Source organism: Anastrepha ludens, chromosome 2 (genome assembly GCF_028408465.1).
Source record: "Anastrepha ludens isolate Willacy chromosome 2, idAnaLude1.1, whole genome shotgun sequence".
NCBI classification, from domain to species: Eukaryota; Metazoa; Arthropoda; class Insecta; order Diptera; family Tephritidae; genus Anastrepha; species Anastrepha ludens.
In genome coordinates this window covers 20,426,289-20,448,116 of record NC_071498.1, presented here as the reverse complement: position 1 = coordinate 20,448,116, position 21,828 = coordinate 20,426,289, and the positions used below count along the sequence as shown (strand labels likewise).

The following is a 21,828-nucleotide window of genomic DNA, read 5'->3' as shown; positions in this document are numbered from 1 at the left end:
TGATGTTCATTCAATTCAGCCTATTTATATTCAATTCTGCACTTGAATTCAGAGAGAGGCCGAGTTGTTAAACACGGCATAGAAACGGCAAATTTGAGTCTACAACCACACTCACGTCTATGGCTTCTTCTTTAAGGGCGATATTAGCTCCAAAACTTTATGACAAGTTGTTTGCTTGTTTGTACCTTATACCATTAATCAAGTAACTTTAAAATTTTGGAGAGTTGTAAGCAAGCCTGAGAAGGCTTATGACTTCTTTTGGACCCACTAGGGAGATGTTTTTAAAAGTCGTCTTTATGATGCGATTTAAGTTATATTCGTAGTCTATTTTCATAAAGTGAAGCAAGTCCTTCTCCACCTGATCTTTCCCAACGCAGAGGAGGTTTTCTCTTCCGCTGTTACCACCAGCTGCTATGGCATCGATTACTTTCAGAGCCGGAGCGTTTGTATCCATGCGGACGACATGACCCAGCCAACGAATCCGCTGGATCTTTATTCGCTGCGCTATGTCGTCGTAGAGCTCATACAGTTCATCTTTCCATCGTCAACGTGCAAAGGCCAAAAAAATTTTCCTCAGAATCTTTCTCTCAAACACTCCTAGGGACGCCTCATCGGATATTGTCATCGTCCAAGCTTAGGACGGACATGATGCGAGCCTTCTGGAGCCTTGCCTACTTAGCCCAAAGTTGCAAGAGATATTCCCCGTTGGATTTCAAGGCTGACATTGTTGTCGGTGTTAATGCTGGTTTCAAGATAAACGAAGACTTTCATGTAGATACATGTGAAATTGCACTTATATTCTGTATTAGGTGTTTGGCCACGAATCGCCGTGCATGAAATATCAAATGATAGAAAAAGTTTTTTCTAACAGCGATCGCCCCTCGGCAGGCAATGGCAAACCTCCGAGCGTATTCTGCCATGAAAAAAGCTCATAAAAAACGACTGCCGTTCGGAGTCAGCTTAAAATTGTATGTGCCTTCATTTATGGAACAACAACAAGACGCACACCACAAATAAGAGGAGGAGGAGGCCGCCGTAGCCGAATGGGCTGGTGCGTGATTACCATTCGGAATTCACAGAGAGAACGTTGGTTCGAATCTCGGTGAAACACCAGAATTAAGAAAAACATTTTTCTAATAGCGGTCGCCCCTCGGCAGGCAATTGCAAACCTCCGAGTGTATTTCTGCCATGAAAAAGCTCCTCATAAAATATCTGCCGTTCGGAGTCGGCTTGAAACTGTAGGTCCCTCCATTTGTGGAACAACATCAAGACGCACACCACAAATAGGAGGGAGGATCTCGGCCAAACACCCAAAAAGGGTGTACGCGCCAATTATACATATATACATATATATATATAGTTGTGGCCAAACACCCAATAAAGGGTGTTCAATATACATATATATATGTATATATAATGTGGGCGTAGTTTGGCGCACAAAATGTTAATATTGGAAATAAATCAACACAGTTTGTTTATGTGGGTGTGGGTCTTTGCTTGATAACTTTAAGTATATGGATATATTAGTTTAGGGAAAAAGAAATCCACACTTATTTTCTCGGTAGATGGTTGTAGTGATCGATATCTCGTAAAGTATCGATCAAACAATTTAAAATGTATGCTCCTTGTCAAGGTGACAAGCAAAGTGAAAACGTGTTGTGAGCTACAGGGTGTTAACAATGGAAGTCAATAAAGATAAAATTCGATACATTTAAAAAAGGCGAAAATGCAAGTCAGACCGCTGAAATTGTGAAAGGTGTTTATGGTGTCGATACTCTAACAGCTAATTACGTTCAATTTTGGTTTTGTCGCTACCGATCAGGCATTTTTGAAGTTAAAGAAAATGTCGCTAATATCGAAGATGTCTATAATATCGAAAATGTCGATAAAATCACAGAAGTAATCGAAGTTCAGCGGCATGTTAGTAGTCGTAGCATCACCCAAGAGCTAAAGATCGACCATAAAACAGTTTTAAACCATTCGCGCAAAAAATAATTAATTTCTTTTTCCCCAAACAATATTTAGCGTATACTGAACAAGATAATCAACAACTATGTCTAACAAAACAAGAAAAAACCTGTTTTTATACACCTTATGACCTTATTTAAAAATCAAAATAAATCCCAATAACTTCTTATTCATGGATGTGTAAATATCGTGAAATTTACTTGTTAAATAATCGTAAAAATGTATCTAACTGCAAATAACTACTTCCCCACTACACTGCTACCACTACCGTATAAACAATCAAACAAAAAACCAACTTAACATTCCCGTCGCAACCACCAATGCCAATATCAATGCAACTGCTACCAACAACAACTGCCTCTGTGCGCCATAATTTCTGTGCTAATCTCGGAAAATAGATGGAACCTAATCGTAGATCCGATGGCGAGCATGTAAGTGTTGTTATTGTTGTTAAACGTTCATGTTGCTTGTTGTACGATTTATTTTCTTTTCATGTATGTATGTAAAATGCGTTGTTGAATTTTGTATATTTTTTATTGGCACCTTCTTGATTTTTCATGCTTTAGATATGCCGTCTATTTTCTATTTTTGGCACGACCTCAACGCGAAAAGTGGTCTTGTTACATGCATACATACATACATAAAAGTATGTGTGTGTAAAATTTATCACTTCTTATACTTTTTTATAAAGGTTATGTGTATTTGTTTTTGCTTTTTGTTCCGCACTTGCTCCAGCAATGCTCAACCTTTGTTTCATTGTCTTTTGTTCCTTTTGTGCAGCCAAGAGTTTTTGCCAAGGAATGCCATTTTCTTTTTTCTTTCTGCCAAAGTCACTTCCGTTTAATTTGAAACTAATATACTTTTTTTCGTTTGCAGCCTTTTGTTAAATTTTTCGTGTAGTTTTGATGTTGTTTTATCTTGGAAGCATGCGATTTTTCTGAACCTTTATATATACCATATAAAGGGTGATCAATTTAGAGGTAACGGAATTTTATGCAAATCTTTATTATTTTTGTGTAGAACCATGCATAACATTTATTTCTTAAAGATAATTCCTTTCAAGTATTAGCCGCAACTGCGCCGTACTTCGGCCATCCGCAAACACCAACTTTGAATTTCTCGCTGGAGGACTTCGGTCGGTATCTCGTGAATAACTTTAGTAATGTTGGCTTCCAATGCCGCAATCGTAGTTGGTTTATCCACAAAGCATTTAGACTTTACATACCTACACAAATAAAAGTCCAAAGGCGTGATATCACACGATTTTGATGGCCGATCCACTGGTCCGAGACGAGAAATAAATTACTCACCGAAACGACGACACAGTAAATCCATTGTTTCACGGCTGTATGACAAGTAGCGCCGTCCACTGTCTTGTTGGAACCAAATGTTGTGGAGATTTACAGGCTTCAATTTCCGGCATCAAAAAGTCGTTTATCATGGCGTGATAGCAATCGCCATTCACTCCACTCACAATGATTCCTCCAGCCCGTAGGCCGCACTGAACGGTTGTTTTCAATGGATATAATGGGTGTTCTTGAATGGCTTCAGGTTACTCTTTGTAAACGTTGTTGAGACGTAAAACTTTCCATGAAGAAATCTCAATGAATACTGAAAAAATTATGTATGTATTTAGTTTGACGTAGTCACGCGTGATCTGTCAATAAAAACCCTATTGGGAAAAGTACCACCAATCTGATCACCCTTAATATATATATTTTTTATCTAAGTTCGTATTTCTTTCTTTGTTTGAATGCTTTCGTTATTAGTTCGTTAATAGTTATTGAGTCGAAAGAGATAAAATTTATTCAAGTAAACGATGACCTGGTAAATTAGTTTTAAAACGAAGAATTTCTCACCACATATTATTTTTTGAAATATGTGTATGAAAATCTGTAGAGTTTTAGCAAAATACTTTATTTCGAACTAGTTTTTTATATCTCTTCTAAAAATCCATTTCAACAAAGATGAATAAAATTGGTAAATGTTGTTAAGAAAGCTCAAAAATCTTACCTTTGAGCAAAAAAAAAAATTACAATGTTAAACAAGTACATTTGCCCAAAATGCAGATTTATATTTCAAGATACTGAGCACCACTTTCAATTTCTCGTGTCACATTTGAATCAAATATGAAATTCCAAGGCGAATTTATTAAAGGTGGTATCGGTAAAACAGCTGATTTGTTTTTTTTTTTCGCCAAGGCGAATTCATTATTTGTTGTCTATTTTTCCAATTGTTTGCCGTGACAATCAAACGTAAAAAATATTGTTGGTGATCTAGTGCCGCCACCTTCAATGAATGCGCCTTGTGTAGTTCGATTGCCGAACGAGTTTTTCTGTTCCCTAAAAATATCTCAAAACTATTAATATATGAAAACTTGAAGCCGCTCGCTTCGTAGAAAAAATTGATATTTTTATTTGCTATTACAATAAATGATTTCCACGTTTTTGATTCTTTCATTGTTTTTCTACAGCTGCAGCCGAACAGCGCTGCCGGGTCGGGTGCGCTTGAGCATGATCATTGCTGCTTATATCGTCCACCAATCGGTGGCTTGGTGGGCACTGCCGCTATCGTCGCTGTCTCCAATGCACACGTAAACAAAGTCGATCAATGTCCTGGACCCTTGCCATTGGGCGTTGCTGTCATCGACATGTCCGTCACGCTGTTTGGTCTAATCTTTCCGAAAGTGGCTAATAAACATCGCCTGCAAATGCTGGAACATTTCGCCGAGTGTATACGTCAAGCGAAGAGTAGCCGTCAAGAAGCAGTACAGATGAATATTTTTACTGCAATGCTGAGCGGTTTAAAGGGTCTTACCGACAGCAAGAGCGGCATTGGTCAGGAGGATGTAAAGAAGAGTGCTACGAATTTGGTTGTTGCCGCTTTGGTAAGCACCAATTCCACACTACGTTGCGCCGCCGGTGAAGCAATTGGACGCATGGCGCAAGTTGTAGGTGACTCGCGCTTTACCGCCGAATTGGCGCAAAATTCATTTGACAAATTGAAGTCGGCACGTGATGTTGTTACGCGCACTGGCCATTCACTTGCTTTGGGCTGCTTGCATCGCTACGTTGGCGGCATGGGCTCGTCACATCATTTGAACACCAGCGTTTCGATACTGTTGGCATTAGCGCAAGATATTTCGTCACCGGTGGTGCAGGTTTGGTCGCTGTACGCATTGGCGCTCATCGCTGACTCTGGCGGGCCAATGTTTCGTGGTTATGTGGAGGCAACATTATCATTGTGTTTGAAGTTATTGCTCGCTGTGCCGCAGTCCAATGTCGATGTGCACCAGTGCATCGGCCGTGTTTTAAATGCACTCATTACAACCGTGGGCCCAGAATTGCAGGTAAGTGCAAGGATAAAAGTATGCATACCAATATCAATTGGGAGTAATTTTTAAATGCTTTGCTTAAATCTTCTTATCAGAGCAACAACGGCGTCGTTGGAGCCATGCGTTCATCTTTCCTGTGTGCGTCTGCCATTATGCAAGCACATACCGATCCACTTGTGCAGGCCGAGGCAACCGGTTGTTTGCAGCAGTTGCATCTCTTCGGTCCGAAATATGTTAATTTGAGTTCACTGGTGCCAACCTTGGTCAAAACGCTCTCGAGTAACTACTTAATGCTGCGTAAAGCAGCTGTATCTTGTCTGCGCCAGTTGTCGCAGCGCGAGGCTAAAGAAGTGTGCGAACTGGCGCTTACCATGACGCCGGAGCAATGTCCTGGCATTACAATCACTGAGTATGGGCTTCCGGGCGTACTCTTTGCAATGCTAGATACCGAAACCGATGCGGAAATGTTGAAGAATATACATGACACATTAACGTCCATGCTACAGATGTTGGCTTCCGATAATTTAAGCTCGTGGTTGAGTTTGTGTAAAAATGTATTAACAGTAGCCGTTGAGGGTACCTCACTACAGGACGAGACGAGTGGCATAAAGAACGATGCTATTAATAGCAAGTCCAGCGGTAGTAATGACAACGCAAATAGAGGTGAACGCGATGATGATGACGATGAGGAAGAAGATTATGATGACGTAACCGAGTACCATGCTGAGGAGAATACCTCTACACATCCGGCAGTACAGCCGCGATGGCCGACGCGCGTTTTTGCAGCGCAGTGCGTCCGTAAAATCATAGCCACTTGTGAAGCGGCCAATCCAATACATCTGGACTTGATACAGGCTAAGGAGATGCAAATGATAAAATCACGTGGCGACTATCTGATATTACATCTTGCAGAGTTAATACGCATGTCATTCATGGCAGCCACATCGGACTCTGATCAACTGAGATTGGAGGGTTTACGCACTTTGCAAGAGATAATCGATCGATTCGCGAATGTGCCAGAACCAGAATTCCCAGGGCATTTGCTGCTAGAACAGTTCCAGGCGCAGGTGAGTCGTGATTACATAAGAAATCAATTTCTTTTTCCATATGTTGTATTGCTTATTTACTTTTCCCAGGTTGGCGCCGCACTACGTCCCGCTTTCTCACCGGACACTCCTTCCCATGTTACTGCGGCCGCTTGTGAAGTTTGTTCTGCTTGGATTGGTTCTGGTGTTGCACGAGACCTTAACGATCTTCGTCGTGTACACCATTTACTGGTATCTTCCCTAGACAAACTGCACACAAAAACTAACAGCACCCAATTATACAATGAATCCATGGCAACGTTGGAGAAGTTGAGTATTCTAAAAGCTTGGGCTGAGGTGTACATTGTTGCAATGATCGGCAATGGTTCTGCGCCTGCTTCCTTGCTGCAAAAAAAACTCACATCGTCGAACGCTATAACACCTCTTACAAGTGGTCTGGATTTGGATGGCGCTGATGCGGCCGGCGGCGATTTTGGCGATTTTGAAAGCCGCGGAGAAAGTCTACTCAATTTGGTTAAACCAGAGCTGGGCAATTTGTCCACACATTGGCTAGCGGCAATGAAAGATCACGCGCTTTTGCTATTGCCTGCGGAATTCCAAAGTCAATTGCCGCATGATGGGGGCGCCTTTTATACTACAGATACCATCAACTCGTCTAAACCACATTATTTGTCATCGTGGCCGCCCATTCTGTATGCAGCTTCGTTGTGGCTGAAGGACGAAGGATTTGCCGCGTACGCAAATACAAGTGCAACAGGTACTGATGGTGCCGCCTACGAAACCAACAATAACATTTCACACGGTTCACTCTCGGCCGATCGTTTTCACATGGTTTTCGGCATTTGCATGGAGGCCTTGTGTAGCACACGTACCTCGGAAAAACCGAAGAATGTCATTAGTTGCTTACAATCACTTTACACGATCTTTGATTCCGACTGGGCGCGCAAACAGTTGATTAAGAACAAAACGTTGATCATTGAACTGTGCAACGTTTTGCACCGTCAGATTTTGACACGTGATGAGCTGCTGGTACAGCTACTCTGCATGGAAATACTAAAACAGTCAATACAAGCGGCCAAGGAAGATCTACAAATAAAACGTGAACAACATCTTGCTCAAAATAAAAATAATGACAACACCGACAATGCGCATCTGCAGACAGAAATCGAGAATTTGGGAGAAGGCGGTGAAGGAGGTGAGATTGTGCCCGGCACCTCACACGTCTATGCCGTACTGGAGGTGTGTCTTTGTGTATTTGTAAGACAAATACCCTCGATGAATCCGAGTGTGGCCAGCAAGCTCAGCACAATTCAATTCAAGCAGGAACTGGCCGCCAAAAGCAGCACATCACAATCCTTCTTCTCCATATTGGCTGAGGATAATGGTATGCTAGTTGCTAGTGGCTTGCAATGTGTCGAAGAACTAACAGCACTGTGCTCACCAAAAGGTGCACTAACAATTTTGCCAACCATCGTCTTCATGACCACATCGATAATGCGCGAAATCGCCAACAAATCGGCCATCGACACCACAATACTCGCAAGCACGGGCGCCGTACAGGCGTCTCTGCATACGCTCAAATCAGTGTGCACCGATCGCTTGGCGAAGCACGAGACAGTTTCCGCTGACTGGATGGAAATATTGCAAAGCGCTTTAGCCACTATTATCGATATGACAAAAACTGCGGGTGATGAGGAAGAGCGCAAGGTGGATGAGGTGACCATGTTATTGGCCATTGCCGTATTCATACTGCATACACCTGCGTCGGTGGTTTCTGCACCATCACTACAATATCCATGTATTAATCACTTCCGACAGTGCATGCAGTCGGAGCATTTGTCTGTGAAACTGAAATGCATACAAACTACACGTTCGATTTTCGCCAAAGCTGATCTTAAGATATCCACACCGTACATACACGCGCTTGCGCCACGCATCATCGAGGGTTTGTATGCAGAAACGGCAAAAACGCCACGCACCGACATGGAGCTGCAGATAACTCTCGAAAGTATACTAACTGTGGAGACGTTGATAGAATTGGCGGAACCGCAAAATCGTAAGTAAATTGGCATGTACTGTGGACTTGTTTTGATTATTGTGTTTAGTTTGCGTCAATTAGCGAACATTTCAAAGATGTTTGTGTATTTATAACAAGCCATGACTAAACAACTAGTTTATTCTTTTTGGTAATTTAATTTTTGGCTTTTGAACACACCTACTATTTCTGTTCAAATTAACCTGCCCACTTTTTTACAATTACAATATTATATTGAATCCTCTCCCGAAACATCCATCATTTAACCACTGCGCCAACCAATATAATGTCTTATCAAAACGTTTTCATTATATTAAGAAAATATATGTGTTTCTTATTTTCTATTTATCTCTTTTTTTCTCTCTACAAACGCGTTCCAAAATTACACAACCATATCCCATTGAAACTGAAAAAAATTAAAAAAAAAAAAAAAAAAAAAAAACAAAATTCCCGTTATCACGTTGTAACTTTTGTTTAAAAATCTATAGGAAACTTGATGCAAGGTAATTACCATAAATCAAAAGTTCAATAAAACAATGCAACCACCGCTCAAATTGTCTTGTATATTTACTCGTATGGCTAAAGCTACACATACATATACAATGAAAACACAACTATCACCACACTGCAAACTTCTTGTATCCGCACCATCAAAACTAAATTGGCTACCCGCTTCAAACATTCATGTATATCGCTCTATCACACTATCCTTCGGCACTTGCGCGAAGCATAGCATTTCCTTGATGTGCATTATTTTATTTTATGTTTTAATTACGAACTCCTGATTGTCAGTAGTTAGTTTTTGATATGTTTGTATACGTATGTAAATAATAACGACACTACTCCTCCCTACTACTTACTAGTAGGGGGAAAGAGAGAGAGCAAAATGGCATTTCATTTTGAGGGGAAGTTGAAAGTTTTTACTGGATAATTTTTACATGAACAGACCTAATTTTAGTAAATAGTATATTTTCTACTCAACGTGAAAGGAGTAGCCACTGAGCTGCTTTGCCAAAACAAAACACTGCTGAAAAGGAAATTCGAAGTTAAAAGACTGTATTTCGACGCTACTACAGGTTGTCCAAAAGTTGTGCTCGCTTTGATATGAAGACAAACAAATAGAAACATGGTTTCACTCGCACTCATAAATTTTGCCTTCTAATTGGCGGCTCCCGCAGCTGAATGGGTTGGAAAATGACTACGATTCGGAATTCAGCGAAAACGTAGGTTTGAATCTGGGTGAAACACCAAAATGAAGAAAAAGTTTTTTCTAATAACGGTCGCCCCTCGGCAGGCAATGGCAAACCTCCGAGTGTATTCTGTCATGAAAAAACTCCTCATAAAAATATGTGCCGTTCGGAGTCGGCTTAAAACTGTAGGCCCCTCCATTTGTGGAACAACATCAAGACGCATACCACTAATAGGGGAGGAGCTCGACCAAACACCCAGAAAGGCTGTATGTGCCAAGTATATATAGTTATTTATAATTGTTTTAACAAAATCTTCCAGTTGATATTATAGTTCTTTTTATGTGATAAAAGTAGTTTCTTTTTTAGTTAGAAATGAAACTTAAGAACTAAAAAATGCAAATTTGCATTGAGCAAAAAATAAGAACGAAACAATAATTACCCTTGAGCACAAAAAAAATACAAATTTGATAATCGTATGTAAACAAAAAAAAAATAATGATAATAGTAAGAAAAAGTAAAACAAACATCCTTATTAAAGGGTCTTTCGAAAGTGACGCCTAAATGTCAGTAGTGAATAATTCACAGACATTACTTTTCTTTTATGTCATCTTTGACATTTGTCAAGTAAAGAGGTGTAAAATTTTTCACGATAGAACCAACGCGTTAGTCATTCGTTTCTATTTCAATGACCGTAGGTGTAATTAGAACGAAAGCGTGCATCTGACACGACAAGTGTAAACTACTTCACCTTGTTAGGCGTGAAGATCGCTAAATATACACGTATCTACCCAAAAATGCCATATTTAAAAAAAAGATTTAATAAATAAATTTTCTATGCTTATCTGGTTTTTAATGCGTTATTTTTTATTAAATTGTATTTTGAGTTGTGCACACATTTGTATGTATGTTCTAAGATATTTTCGTAATTTTAATTGGATTGCATGAACTCCAACCCTCCAATGTTGCCCAACAAAATGAGTTTCTCGTTACATCTCACTGAATGCTAAAAAAATAAAAACTTCATCATAGAACAAATATCTTTTATAAAAAGTATTTGAAATACATATACATACAAAATACTTTTACAAAAAATTATTGAAATACAAAATAAGTAATTGGAAAATACAAACAAATATAATTTAAAATCATCATCAGCAAGTAGCGATTACAGCTCAGGGTGAGCTTTAGCTTCGTCCTCAATCCTCTTCCAATCTGCACGGTTCATAGCAATAGACTTCCAGCTCCTAACTCGTAGCTTTTTCGGGTCGGCTATGACTTGGTCAAGCCAGGTTAACCTTGGACGCCCTCGGGCCCGGATCGTTGGAGAGTTTGTTGCTAAATAGATTTTTTTGTAAAAGAGGTGCTGCACGCACTCCAAATTTAAAATACATTATCTAAATTCCCACCTCACTTTTATTCAATTTGAACTTACAAATAATGTAAGGAAATACGCATTTATTTAAAGAAAATTTAGTTAGGTCATAATGGTGGTTGCCCAGAGAGTGACACATGTGCACGAAGAAATCAAATTCACCCTTTGTGATACCATTGCAAGGGAAATAAGGTGAAGGAAACCGATAGGATGAAATGTGAGAAAGGTTGGGTTGAGTATTTATTATTTAAGAAAAATAATTAATAACCCTAAACAAATATAATATATATTTATATATCGTCATCTGAAATGCAAAAGGCCGTAACAATAAAAAAAATGTTTTACAAGGGAAGCTAAAAACGTTAAAAGCGGTAGCACTAGACCAACAACAATATTTTGCACATTTGATTTTCAAAGCAAAGTATTGGAAAAGTAGAAAACAAGAAATGAACTCGTCTTGATTCATTCTGGGCTGACAGCCACATGGACACGGCGAAAGAAAAAAACAAATCAGCTGATTTGCCGATACCACCTTTATACTGCCTTGGTAATTATCAACCAATTTTAAAACTCTCGACAGTCTTTCAATTTTTTGAAATCACTGTCAAAGAAAAAACATCCTTTGCCACAAAAAGCCTAATTTCGTGCAATCAGCACGGATTCGTCACTGAACACTCCACAGTGCCTAATCTCGCCGTTTGTTGTAAATATTACATTAAAGCCATTCTCTGTAGGGCAGGAAGTCGCCTGCATTTGCACGGATTTTTCCAAAGCTTTCGACAGAGTCGTAGGTTCGAATCTCCGTGCATAAAACAGCAAAATAAAAACGAAATTATCTTCGCTTCGATTTCACGATGTTTGCCCGCAGTGAGTGAAATCTTATTTACATATGTGGAAGGCGTTGTGTGACTTTGATGGTATATCTTCTGAAACATTCATTGTCTGCTTTGGCGTAGCTCAGAAAAGTGTTTTAGATCCTCTACTTGTTGTTATTGTCCTTGTGTTATTTATCAGCGACATTAGAAGTGGCTTCTCATTCGCAAATTTTCTGTTATATGCTGATGACTTCCAAATATTTTCGATTAAAAATAGCACAAAAACAAAATAAATAAATTGAAAATTACATTGAAAATTGAGTTATGCAGGCTTCAAGTAGATATGGACTAATTTGTTATGTGGTGTAAAATCACAACTTTGTTTAAATATCAAAATCCAGTTTTTGGTCTGCCAGTTCTTATTCTATCCTCAACAGAACCAGTTTCTTGAAATTTTTTCACCAACCTTATCGACTCATTCGGACAATTATTTCCACCAAAGTGGGCTGACGTCACTTGGGATGTGTTTAACAAAATATAGCTTGTTTAGTGATATACGAAAAATGTCAACCAATGACAACACTGCGTTGCCATCTGAACAACGACTGATTGGACGAGTGTGAGAATGCATGTAAAATGATCGTGCAAATTTCGGCTGGCGATAAGATTGTGTTAGTTTAGATTAGGTTTGGCAGCCGCATCGCACATAGAGACAGCGATGCCACTTAGACCACGAAATGGGTCCGTAGTGAGCCGCATACTGGCTGGACTACATATCCCTTTCCATATTTAACCATCCTGAACTTTTGACAAAGCGTAAAAGGTTGTTGATACCTAAAGTGTATAGATTATCTATATTCATTAAGAAGTAGGATCTTAAATATCCTTATCTTAATATCCTACTTCTGGCTAGAGCCGGGCATGTGCAAAAAAAAGTGTTGAATTGTTTCCAACTCCTCCTCATTCCTGCAGCTACGACAGAAATCGTGCATGTAAACGCCTAATCTTCTTGCATAATTTTTAATGTCCTGTGAGGGCCCCTATTAAGGTCCTAATTTGAAGTCTACTCAATTTTATAATATTCTTGGACAGACGTACATAGATTTAGACTTGGCCATGTTTGCCTAGCAATTTCACAAAACTGATTACAATTACTTATGTAAGATTGTGTTAGTAATATACGAAAAAGAATGAACATCGACTGATTGAATGAGTGTCCGAATACGTGTGAAATGCTGGAGCAAGATGTGGCTACAGAATCTCCAAAGTGACGTGGCAGCCAAAGTTCCCCTCACAATTTTGTTTTTCACCATAGTTATTGGCCACACCTAGTAAATCTATCATCCTTGTATTTCAATCGTATTTTGTATTTGTATTTTATATACTAGTATGGGAAATACTTCGCACCTGTGCACCTGATAGCATATTTACCTACTTCCGCACTCCACATTTTCTGCGCATGCGTGTATACACTTCGTAACTTTACACAACTCACCTGAAGTAATATCGCAATTCATTTTGTACAAAATACTTACTTATGCACTTATGGTATATATGTTTTTTTGTTTTGTTTTTTATGCTCTTTTAATCCTTTATCTTCCCATTTTACAGGCATACAAATGTTAACACTACTTGTTCCTGTACTCATAAACTATTTGGCCGAACCAACAAAGCTGCGAACATTACCGAAATACCAGCGCCAGTTGCATGAGCAATCCCTCCAGTGGTTAATGAAGATCGGTCCCAAATACCCGCAAGAGTTCAAGGCATTAATGGGCCAAACGCTGGAGCTGCGTCAGAAACTCGAAACGGCCATACGCAATCAACAGCAGTCAATTAATATCGCCAATAAAGCAAGCGAATTACAGGCGCGCGGCGGTATGGCCAAGCCGCAGAAGCCAACCATTAAATTGAAGACGGACTTCAGCAATTTCCAGTAAAGTAATGAATAACTGCTTGATTGATTGATGGATTGAATGATTTGTCATGGTAATGCAAGTGGGTCTACATGGAATTGCTATGATAAGTACATTTCACGCATCTTCCAACGAAATTAAATACTGTCGGAGAAATACGTATGCATATTATAACGGAGCTCACAATTCAACTGTAAAAATATACTAAAAAGATTTAACTATTAAATGTTGAAATATATAATTTTTTTATAGGCATTTGCATTAGCACGATAAAAAATAGCACATAATGAAATAAAACAACGGCATATTTTGACTTCCTTATAATTTTGCAAAATGCATTTATTGATTTATCTTAGCAATCTATTTATCATCATTTGGACGTTATGCCACATCGTCAACCGAAAAGATATTAATTTTAAATATGTATGTATACTTGATGACCTAATAAAAAGAGTTTTACAATGCTAACTTACAATACCATACATGAAGAAATATGCACTTAAAATGTACTAGACAAATATTCATTCGAAAGATATGTATGTATGTGTGCCCTGAAGTATACAATATCAAATAAGTAATTACTTACTACTATTAATGATTTTAATTTGTGTTTTTTGTTTTTGTTTAAAATTCAATAATTTCTAATTAATATTAAATAAAATAACGCAAAATTATTGTATAAAGAGAAATGGGAAAGAACCCACGTACGTTATGGGTCATTAAGGAAGGCAAAGCATTTAGAATTACAAATTCAAAGTGTAGGTATGTATGTATTTGAGTATTTAATTAACCATTATTAACAAGTGAACAATTAAATAAAGCGCATTACGCGACCTATATACACATATTTAAATATACAATGTCTTAAATTGGTTTACTTTTTTGTTTGCATTTTGGAAGAATGGACTCGAAATGAGTGAATGCGTCGATTCAAAGGTTCATTTAAATGTTAAAATGTATACTTGCAGTGAATGTTTAAATATTAAGTTGGGGAAGAAGAAATCCAATATTTTCTCAGTAGATGGCTATAATGATCGATATCTCGTAAATCATCGATCAAACAATTTAGAGATTATGCCCGTTGTCAAGGTGACATTTTACACTAAAAATATTATTTTTCTTTGTTCCATTCAGTTGTGAGCTGCAGGGTGTTAGCAATGGAAGTCAACAAAGAGAATATTCGGTACATATAACAAAGGCGAAAATGCAAGCCAGGCCGCTGAAATTGCAAATGGTGTTTATTGTGCCGATACTCTAACAGAGGGCTTGTACGAGGCACGTAATAAAACGGCAAAACTGCTGCACTGATGACAATTTGCAACACTGTTGCATTTGATCAACTGATACTTTTCTGATGTTTGGCAAGCAAAAAATTTTTGGTGCCGATTTATTTGTATTCGTGCGCAGCATTTGCCGAATTTTTGACACTTAGAACGTGATGCTTTGGACAATGTTGCCAGAATTTTACATCGAACGTGATACTTTTACAAATCATGCAACACTGCGGTTGTGATTGAAGCTCGAAAAAGCCCAGAAAATCACCGGCAATTTTGGTTTCGTCGATTCCGTTCAGGCATTTTTGATGTTAGAGAAAATGTCGATAAAATCACAGAAATAATCCAAGTTGACCGGTTAGTGGTCGTAGCATCGCCCAGAAGCTAAAGATCGGCCATAAAACAGTTTTAAACCATTTGCGCAAAAATTTTACACAAAAACAATGGATGGTATAAAAATAGAGAACTGAAGGTATTCAAACGCCGCATCTACATACTTCGTACGACAAATTTAAGCGAATTCATACATAATGATGCCAGTACAACAGCTAGTTCGAGTTTTTTCCTTTTGATTTCGTACCGCCTTTTTCCGAAAGTAAGACATCCTCCGAAAATAAGCCCTATTGCCATTCAAGGATAATTTGCGGATGGAAATCAATGAATATATTGAAAACAGAATGGTGAGAAATCATCGAGATAATTTTGTAAAGCCAGGCTTACAATGCACTACGGACAGGCCACTTAGACAAGAAGTATTCATTTAAGGTTTGCTATATCGCAACACATGCGAGATTCGGACCAATGATTCAACAGGAAATGAATTGGGAGGAAAATCAGAATAAAATTCAGAATTTTGTTTATGACGATGTTCCAGAAGAAGATGACATGGCTGTAATTGAATAAATTTAAATTTCTGTATTCTGTGTAAAATAAATATTAAACAAAAATATATAAATATACATTTATTTTTACCCTCCCCCGGAAATAAACTCTAGCGCGTATTTGGACCAAAAAAGAAAGTAAGTAAGTGTCTTATTTTCGGAAAAGAGACGGTACTACCGCTATCACCTTGGGACCAAGTAATTTTAAAGCTGTAAGAACAGAATCGCACTCTGTAGTTACTGGAACTTAAGAAAAAGGAACTAATATAAAAGTGTGTTCACATATGCAGCGATGAACAATAAATTCAAAAAAATTAATCTATCCGTTCACACATGGAAAATTAGTTGCAAAATTGACAATCAGCTGTCAAGATTGTTTTGAGAGGTTCTTCTTCACAGAAATTGGTTTGGTGGGATATTTTTGGTTTGTTTAATTATTATTAACGATATGAAGAAAGGGCAGGAAAGGGAGAAACGCAATAGCTAATTTAATTGCGCAATTTGTTGAAAGAGGAAAGGTTGGGGGAAGGTCTGCTAGTAAGAGATAGTTGGAGCAAATTCATAAACGACGTTTACTGAGTTACCAAAAAATTATAGCTACAATTTTTTATTTTTTCCCTTGTTCACTCCTCTCGGGAGCATAGGGCCTCGATAAGACTCTTCCATCGTACACGGTTCCGTACTGTTGTTTTTGCCACGTCCTATGAGATGTCGGCATCTGCTAGTTCGCGCAGCATCTACCTTCTCCAAGTGTTTTTTGGTCGACTGCGACCTCTGCTCCTTTGCGGGTTTTTAAGGTGGGTAGCAACAATAGGCATGCGGAGTTCGATATTACATTTTAAGCTATAATAGGCCAAAGCGTCTTTGGACACACGTTTTTTTCTGTAATAAGAATGCTAAATGAACAACACAAAAGCGTGAAGATTGAAGGTCCCTACTGCTACGCCGAGTCAAGAGCATTTTCCGAATGCGAAAATCTACCAAAACAAAGACTGATGCTCCGATTATTGCCAAGTTCACCTCCACTAAGAAGAAGGGAGCATTTCTCAAATCGATTGCTCTTCTTTAACAATGACTAATTGTGCTTAAGGAATGCAGGGTTCGGGTATGTTCAACAATGCATTATAATGCGCAACATACCATTTCAGAGTGAGCAGTGCGTTCAAAAATGCAAATATGGCAATACTGCAAATGCAACGCGTTCTTAAACGTCATTTTTGTATCAAAAGTCGTGCATTATTTGCAGCAAAAATTTTCACACTGCCAATAAATACGCTAGTACAATGTCTGATGAAAAGTGGGTATTTAATTATTTATTTTAGCTTGTAATACAAAAATTGATGAAAAATACGATATTCAAACTTTATTTTATTATATTTTTCTTGGTTTTAGTGATTACTTTAGTACATCGGAGATAAAATTACTGCTCAGAGTCCGACTGAGCATGGAGAACGAGTTCACGTCGGGAAGGAGGAAAAAGAGCGTGCTCTGGGCTAAGGTCGTAGATGAAGTAAAAAAAGTTAATAAAGATTTAAAAATAGATAGAAACATCGCCCAGCGAAAATTTTCTAATATACTCATCACATTTAAGCGAATAAAAAAAGGAAACAATACATCCGGTAGAGAATCAACATCATGGCTTCACTACGAAGACATTGATGAGGTGTATGGTACCAGGCACTCAATCAATGTGCCCACTCAAAATTTACAAGGCTCAGTTGAGCTGCCGATGTCGATATTAACGGAACCTAATGATGTTGAGCTATCAAATTCTCCAGAAACTTCAATTCGTACAACCGCACAGTCTCGAAAAACTGCAAATAGCGAAATTATGAATTTTTTAGAAGATGAGGCGATAAAAGAACAGGCCCGGCACGATGAAGTCTTGGCTGTGGAGAGAGAAAAACTTGCTTTGGAGAAAGAAAGAATAAAAGCGCTTTTATTAAAACCATATATATGAAACTTTTGACAAGATATGTCCTTCTTTTAAGCTTTACACGGTTTTTTTTCTTAAATTTAATAAAAGACTATCAGTTTTTTCCTCACATACATCTTCCATAACCAAACTTAGTAACAATTCCATTTTACTGCACAGCGCGTTCATAAATGCAACAAATCTATTTGCAATTTTTCAACAGATCTATCAGTTGCATGAATTGTCACATTGACGGTGCTGCCAGCGCTGCAAGTACTGCGCATTATAATGCGTTTCTGAACATAGCCTTCCACTCCAACATGCCAACAAAAAAAAAAAAAAACAACATTCTTAGCTTTCACAAGGCGCGAGAAAATTTCTGTAAAACGCTCTCTTAGCGATGCACCTGTTTGAGTGCCATCTATGCAAACGCTGAGAAATTTCTTGGGAACCGACGAAGAGAATTTTCTTTTTCGCAGCGATACTTAGATTGATGACTGTTAATTCTCTTGTTACGAAATTTCTGACTTTTCAAATTGTAAATATTTCTTCTGTTGTGTTATCTAAATACATATGTTCATGCTACTTTTAGATCCATTTATCATCTGAGGTTATAAGTTTGAGCGTGATCTGTCAATTTGCTTATTTTTGGCTTTTAATTATATGAGTCAAACGCAGGTGTGCTCTGCGATTTTCATTATGGATAAAAATAGCGAACAAAGAATTTGTCTTAAATTTTGTGTTTTGAACGGGATTTCGTGTGCCAAATCCAATGGATGAAAACTTCGACAAAGTCAGGGATATGGTGCTGGAAAACAATCATTTAAGTTTGAGTTAGATACCTCTTGACCTTAGCGTGTCTCAGGAATCAATTCGCAACATTTTACACCATCAATTGGGCATGAGACGCGGGCTGCTCGACTCGTTCCAAGAGAGTTGAATTTCTTTAAGAAAATTCTTCAGAAGAACAAGATATGCTTGAGCAAGTGAATTCGGACCCAACGTTTATCCAGCGCATCATAACAGGTGATGAGACGTGGGTATATGAGTTTGACATGCAAACCAGTCAACAGGCGGCTGAGTGGCGCTATCCGCATGAGCCGAAACTCAAAAAACCACGTCAATGTCGGCCAAAAATGAAAGTCATGCTACTCCTTTTCTTTGATTTTGATGGTGTTGTGCACTCGGAATTCGTTCCAAATGGTTATACGGTAAATAAAGAATATTATTTGGAAGTTATGCGCCGTTTGAGAGATAATGTGCGTAGAAAACGGCCCAATTTGTGGAAAGAAAACTCATGGATCTGGATAGAATAGATACTTGAGGCAAAAAAATGATCGAAAAAGCATCTATTGACGTAATTCAAATATTTCAAAGTTTCTGTGTTTCACATATTAATACTATCAACAGAAACTCTAAGTCCATTTGGATATTTTTGACCAAAAACTCGACAAATAACATCGACTTTTAAGGAGAATTCGCTGAAGGAGCTAAAGAAGATCTCTTCAAACGCGCTTAAAAGGTGATTTGATGGCTGGACCAATCATTGGCATATGTGTCTTGCTTCGAATGGAGCCTATTTTGAAGGCGACAAAATAAATTTAGATGATTAAACAATTATTTTGCGTTTTATTTAACAATCCTCTTTTGACAGAATGTATACTTCAAGTGTGATCAATTATCAGCTTATTTATGTTTATGAATTCATTAGGAAAGTTACTTCCAAGTGTGTTCGAGAAAAAATGTTATACTTTTTCACGCGCGTCAGAATATAATTTCAAGGCCGCGATACACGAGCAACCGTTACGAAAAACCGTCACGAAATGTATTAAGTCAGTCCATAAGTACGTGCGTATTTTACCCATAATTTCACTTTTGTACGATTTTTGCATACAAAAAATTATTCGTGGAATATAAAGGAATTATTTATATTTTCTTTGGTTATTGTGCAAGTTAACGCTACTTATGTTAAAAGTTCATCCACTACACGCGTTTCCGCTGAAAGTTGATCCACCTCAGTTGCTCGATCTTTTCGCTGACGCTATGTCTGCAATAAACCGTATGAACGGCAACAAGCGAATTTCCGCGAATATGGTCACGCGGCATAACAGGTGAATGAGGGAATGCATAGGTTAAATTAGCTTTAAGAAATTTTGTAAAGTTCAGTATATAATTTACAGTTGTGAAATAAAGGCGGAGTTGCTCCGGGAAAAAATTATTTTTTTAAAGTTATCAATGTAGTGATAATTAATTGGCGCCCAACGTGGTAAGGGCAAAAGGATAACGGGTTTTTTTTTTGTGATTTTGGTCAAAAGTTAATAACAGTGTTTAAGTCGGCCTAATTAGCCCGCCACACGCAAAATAAAATCGAGTATTCACCGATGCCTAAGTCGGCCTAAAGTAGCCCGCAGCATAAAAAGTAAAAATCCCGTCGTCACCAGTGCTTAAGTCGGCCTAAAGAAGCCCGCCGCACAAGGACAACCCGAAGCCCTGAACACCACGAAGAACTCTTGTAAAAGGACAAGTTACAACCACGTCTGTAGACCAGTTCCCAGACAACCTCGCGAGAAGGAGTACTGATAGACCCCCAGTAGCTGAAATAGGCAAAAAGGACCCCCTACAGACTTTGTGTAGGCAACGGCGGTAACTATTTAAAATTAATTTAGAAATAAGAAAACCAGAAATTGTGGAAGATAAAGTGAAAAATATTAGCGAAGAAAAATTTGAAAAAAAAAAAAAAATTCCTTCTAATTTTAAAACCAGTAAGGAAAAGTTTTAAAATCTAAAATCCTAATACTAACAATGCTATCAACATACCAGGACTGAGTGAATTAATTACGAACATTGTGAATAACGCGATAAGGAATACGAACAGTGACTTAGTAGGAACAGATCAAATAATAACACCGGAACACCGTAACAATTTAGGCGAACTCGATAAAATACCGGATATAGTAAGATCAATTAGAGAATTCTCAGGAAAACAAGAAGAATTTAACTCATGGAGGAAATCAGTAGAGCGTATACTTAAAATTTACGAACAGTCAATAGGTACACCAAAATATTATGGGATCCTCAGTATTATGAGAAACAAAATTATTGGCGAAGCTGACGCCGTACTGGAGTCCTATAACACTCCACTAAATTGGAAATCTATCTCGAAGTGTCTCACACTTCATTACGCGGACAAACGCGATATTCCTACTCTAGAGTACCAAATGACGACTCTAGTGCAAGGACACCACACTGTACAAGATTATTATCAGATGGTATATAAAAATTTGTCCCTCATCCTAAACAAAATAGGGTGTATGGAACTATCTAATGACGCAACCTATCTTTTAACTCAAACCTACAGGGACAAAGCCCTGGATACATTTGTACGTGGTCTCAGAGGAGATCTACCACGCTTACTAGCTATGAGAGAACCAGTGGACCTGCCACAAGCGCTCCACTTATGTCTCAAGCTGGAGAACCAAAGTTTTCGCACCAATCATGCATGCAACAATCAAAATTTTACAAAAAGATTCCAAAATCAACCACCACCGGTACCACAACGCAAGTTTACTCCTCAGCCATTTCAGAAACCTACCGTATTCTACCCTCAATTGGCCCACATGCCACAGCCTATAACAAATGCTTTCAGAAATTATAGCTTTCAAAAGCCACCCTATTTTAATCAAACCGATAACAATAATTACAATCCACAATTTGCACCACCGCGACCTTTCGGACCGAAACCACAGCAAAAACCTACACCAATGGACATCGACCAGACCATGCAGACAAAGAGAGTCAACTACGTGAATCGGCCACCACCAAACCAGGCATTTCAAGGAAAAAGACCACCAATAACACAACCACAAACGCAGGAAAAACGTCAACGCAACTTCAACATAGAAACGGAACAGTATGAGGACTTTAGTCCTGAATCCGAACCAACATTACCTGAATACCTTGACTCGATTAGAAACTATAACATAACAGAAGACGACTTTCCTTCAGATTTCAACAACCAATTTAAAAATAGGGACCTAACAGATATTCATTTTTTAGAATGAATGCCTCTTCATTGCCCTACA

General features: G+C 38.3%; 1 protein-coding gene across 6 annotated transcripts in view; it reads left to right on the top strand.

Annotated features, from left to right (window-relative positions):
* Positions 1-14,529, top strand: part of LOC128864486 (HEAT repeat-containing protein 5B) — a 49,662-nt gene extending 35,133 nt beyond the window's left edge. For 2 of the 6 annotated variants that reach the window (XM_054104207.1, XM_054104173.1), the window contains 6 exons: positions 2,367-2,399; positions 4,442-5,317; positions 5,398-6,369; positions 6,439-8,404; positions 8,872-8,886; positions 13,372-14,529. In XM_054104207.1, coding sequence (XP_053960182.1) covers positions 2,367-2,399; positions 4,442-5,317; positions 5,398-6,369; positions 6,439-8,404; positions 8,872-8,886; positions 13,372-13,700 — 4,191 coding nt within the window. In that variant the 3' untranslated portion in view covers positions 13,701-14,529. The remainder of the gene's footprint in view (positions 1-2,366; positions 2,400-4,441; positions 5,318-5,397; positions 6,370-6,438; positions 8,405-8,871; positions 8,887-13,371) is intronic. The other 4 variants (XR_008454696.1, XM_054104193.1, XM_054104186.1 and 1 more) reach the window with 4 other exon arrangements.
* The last annotated feature ends 7,299 nt before the right edge of the window (positions 14,530-21,828 follow it).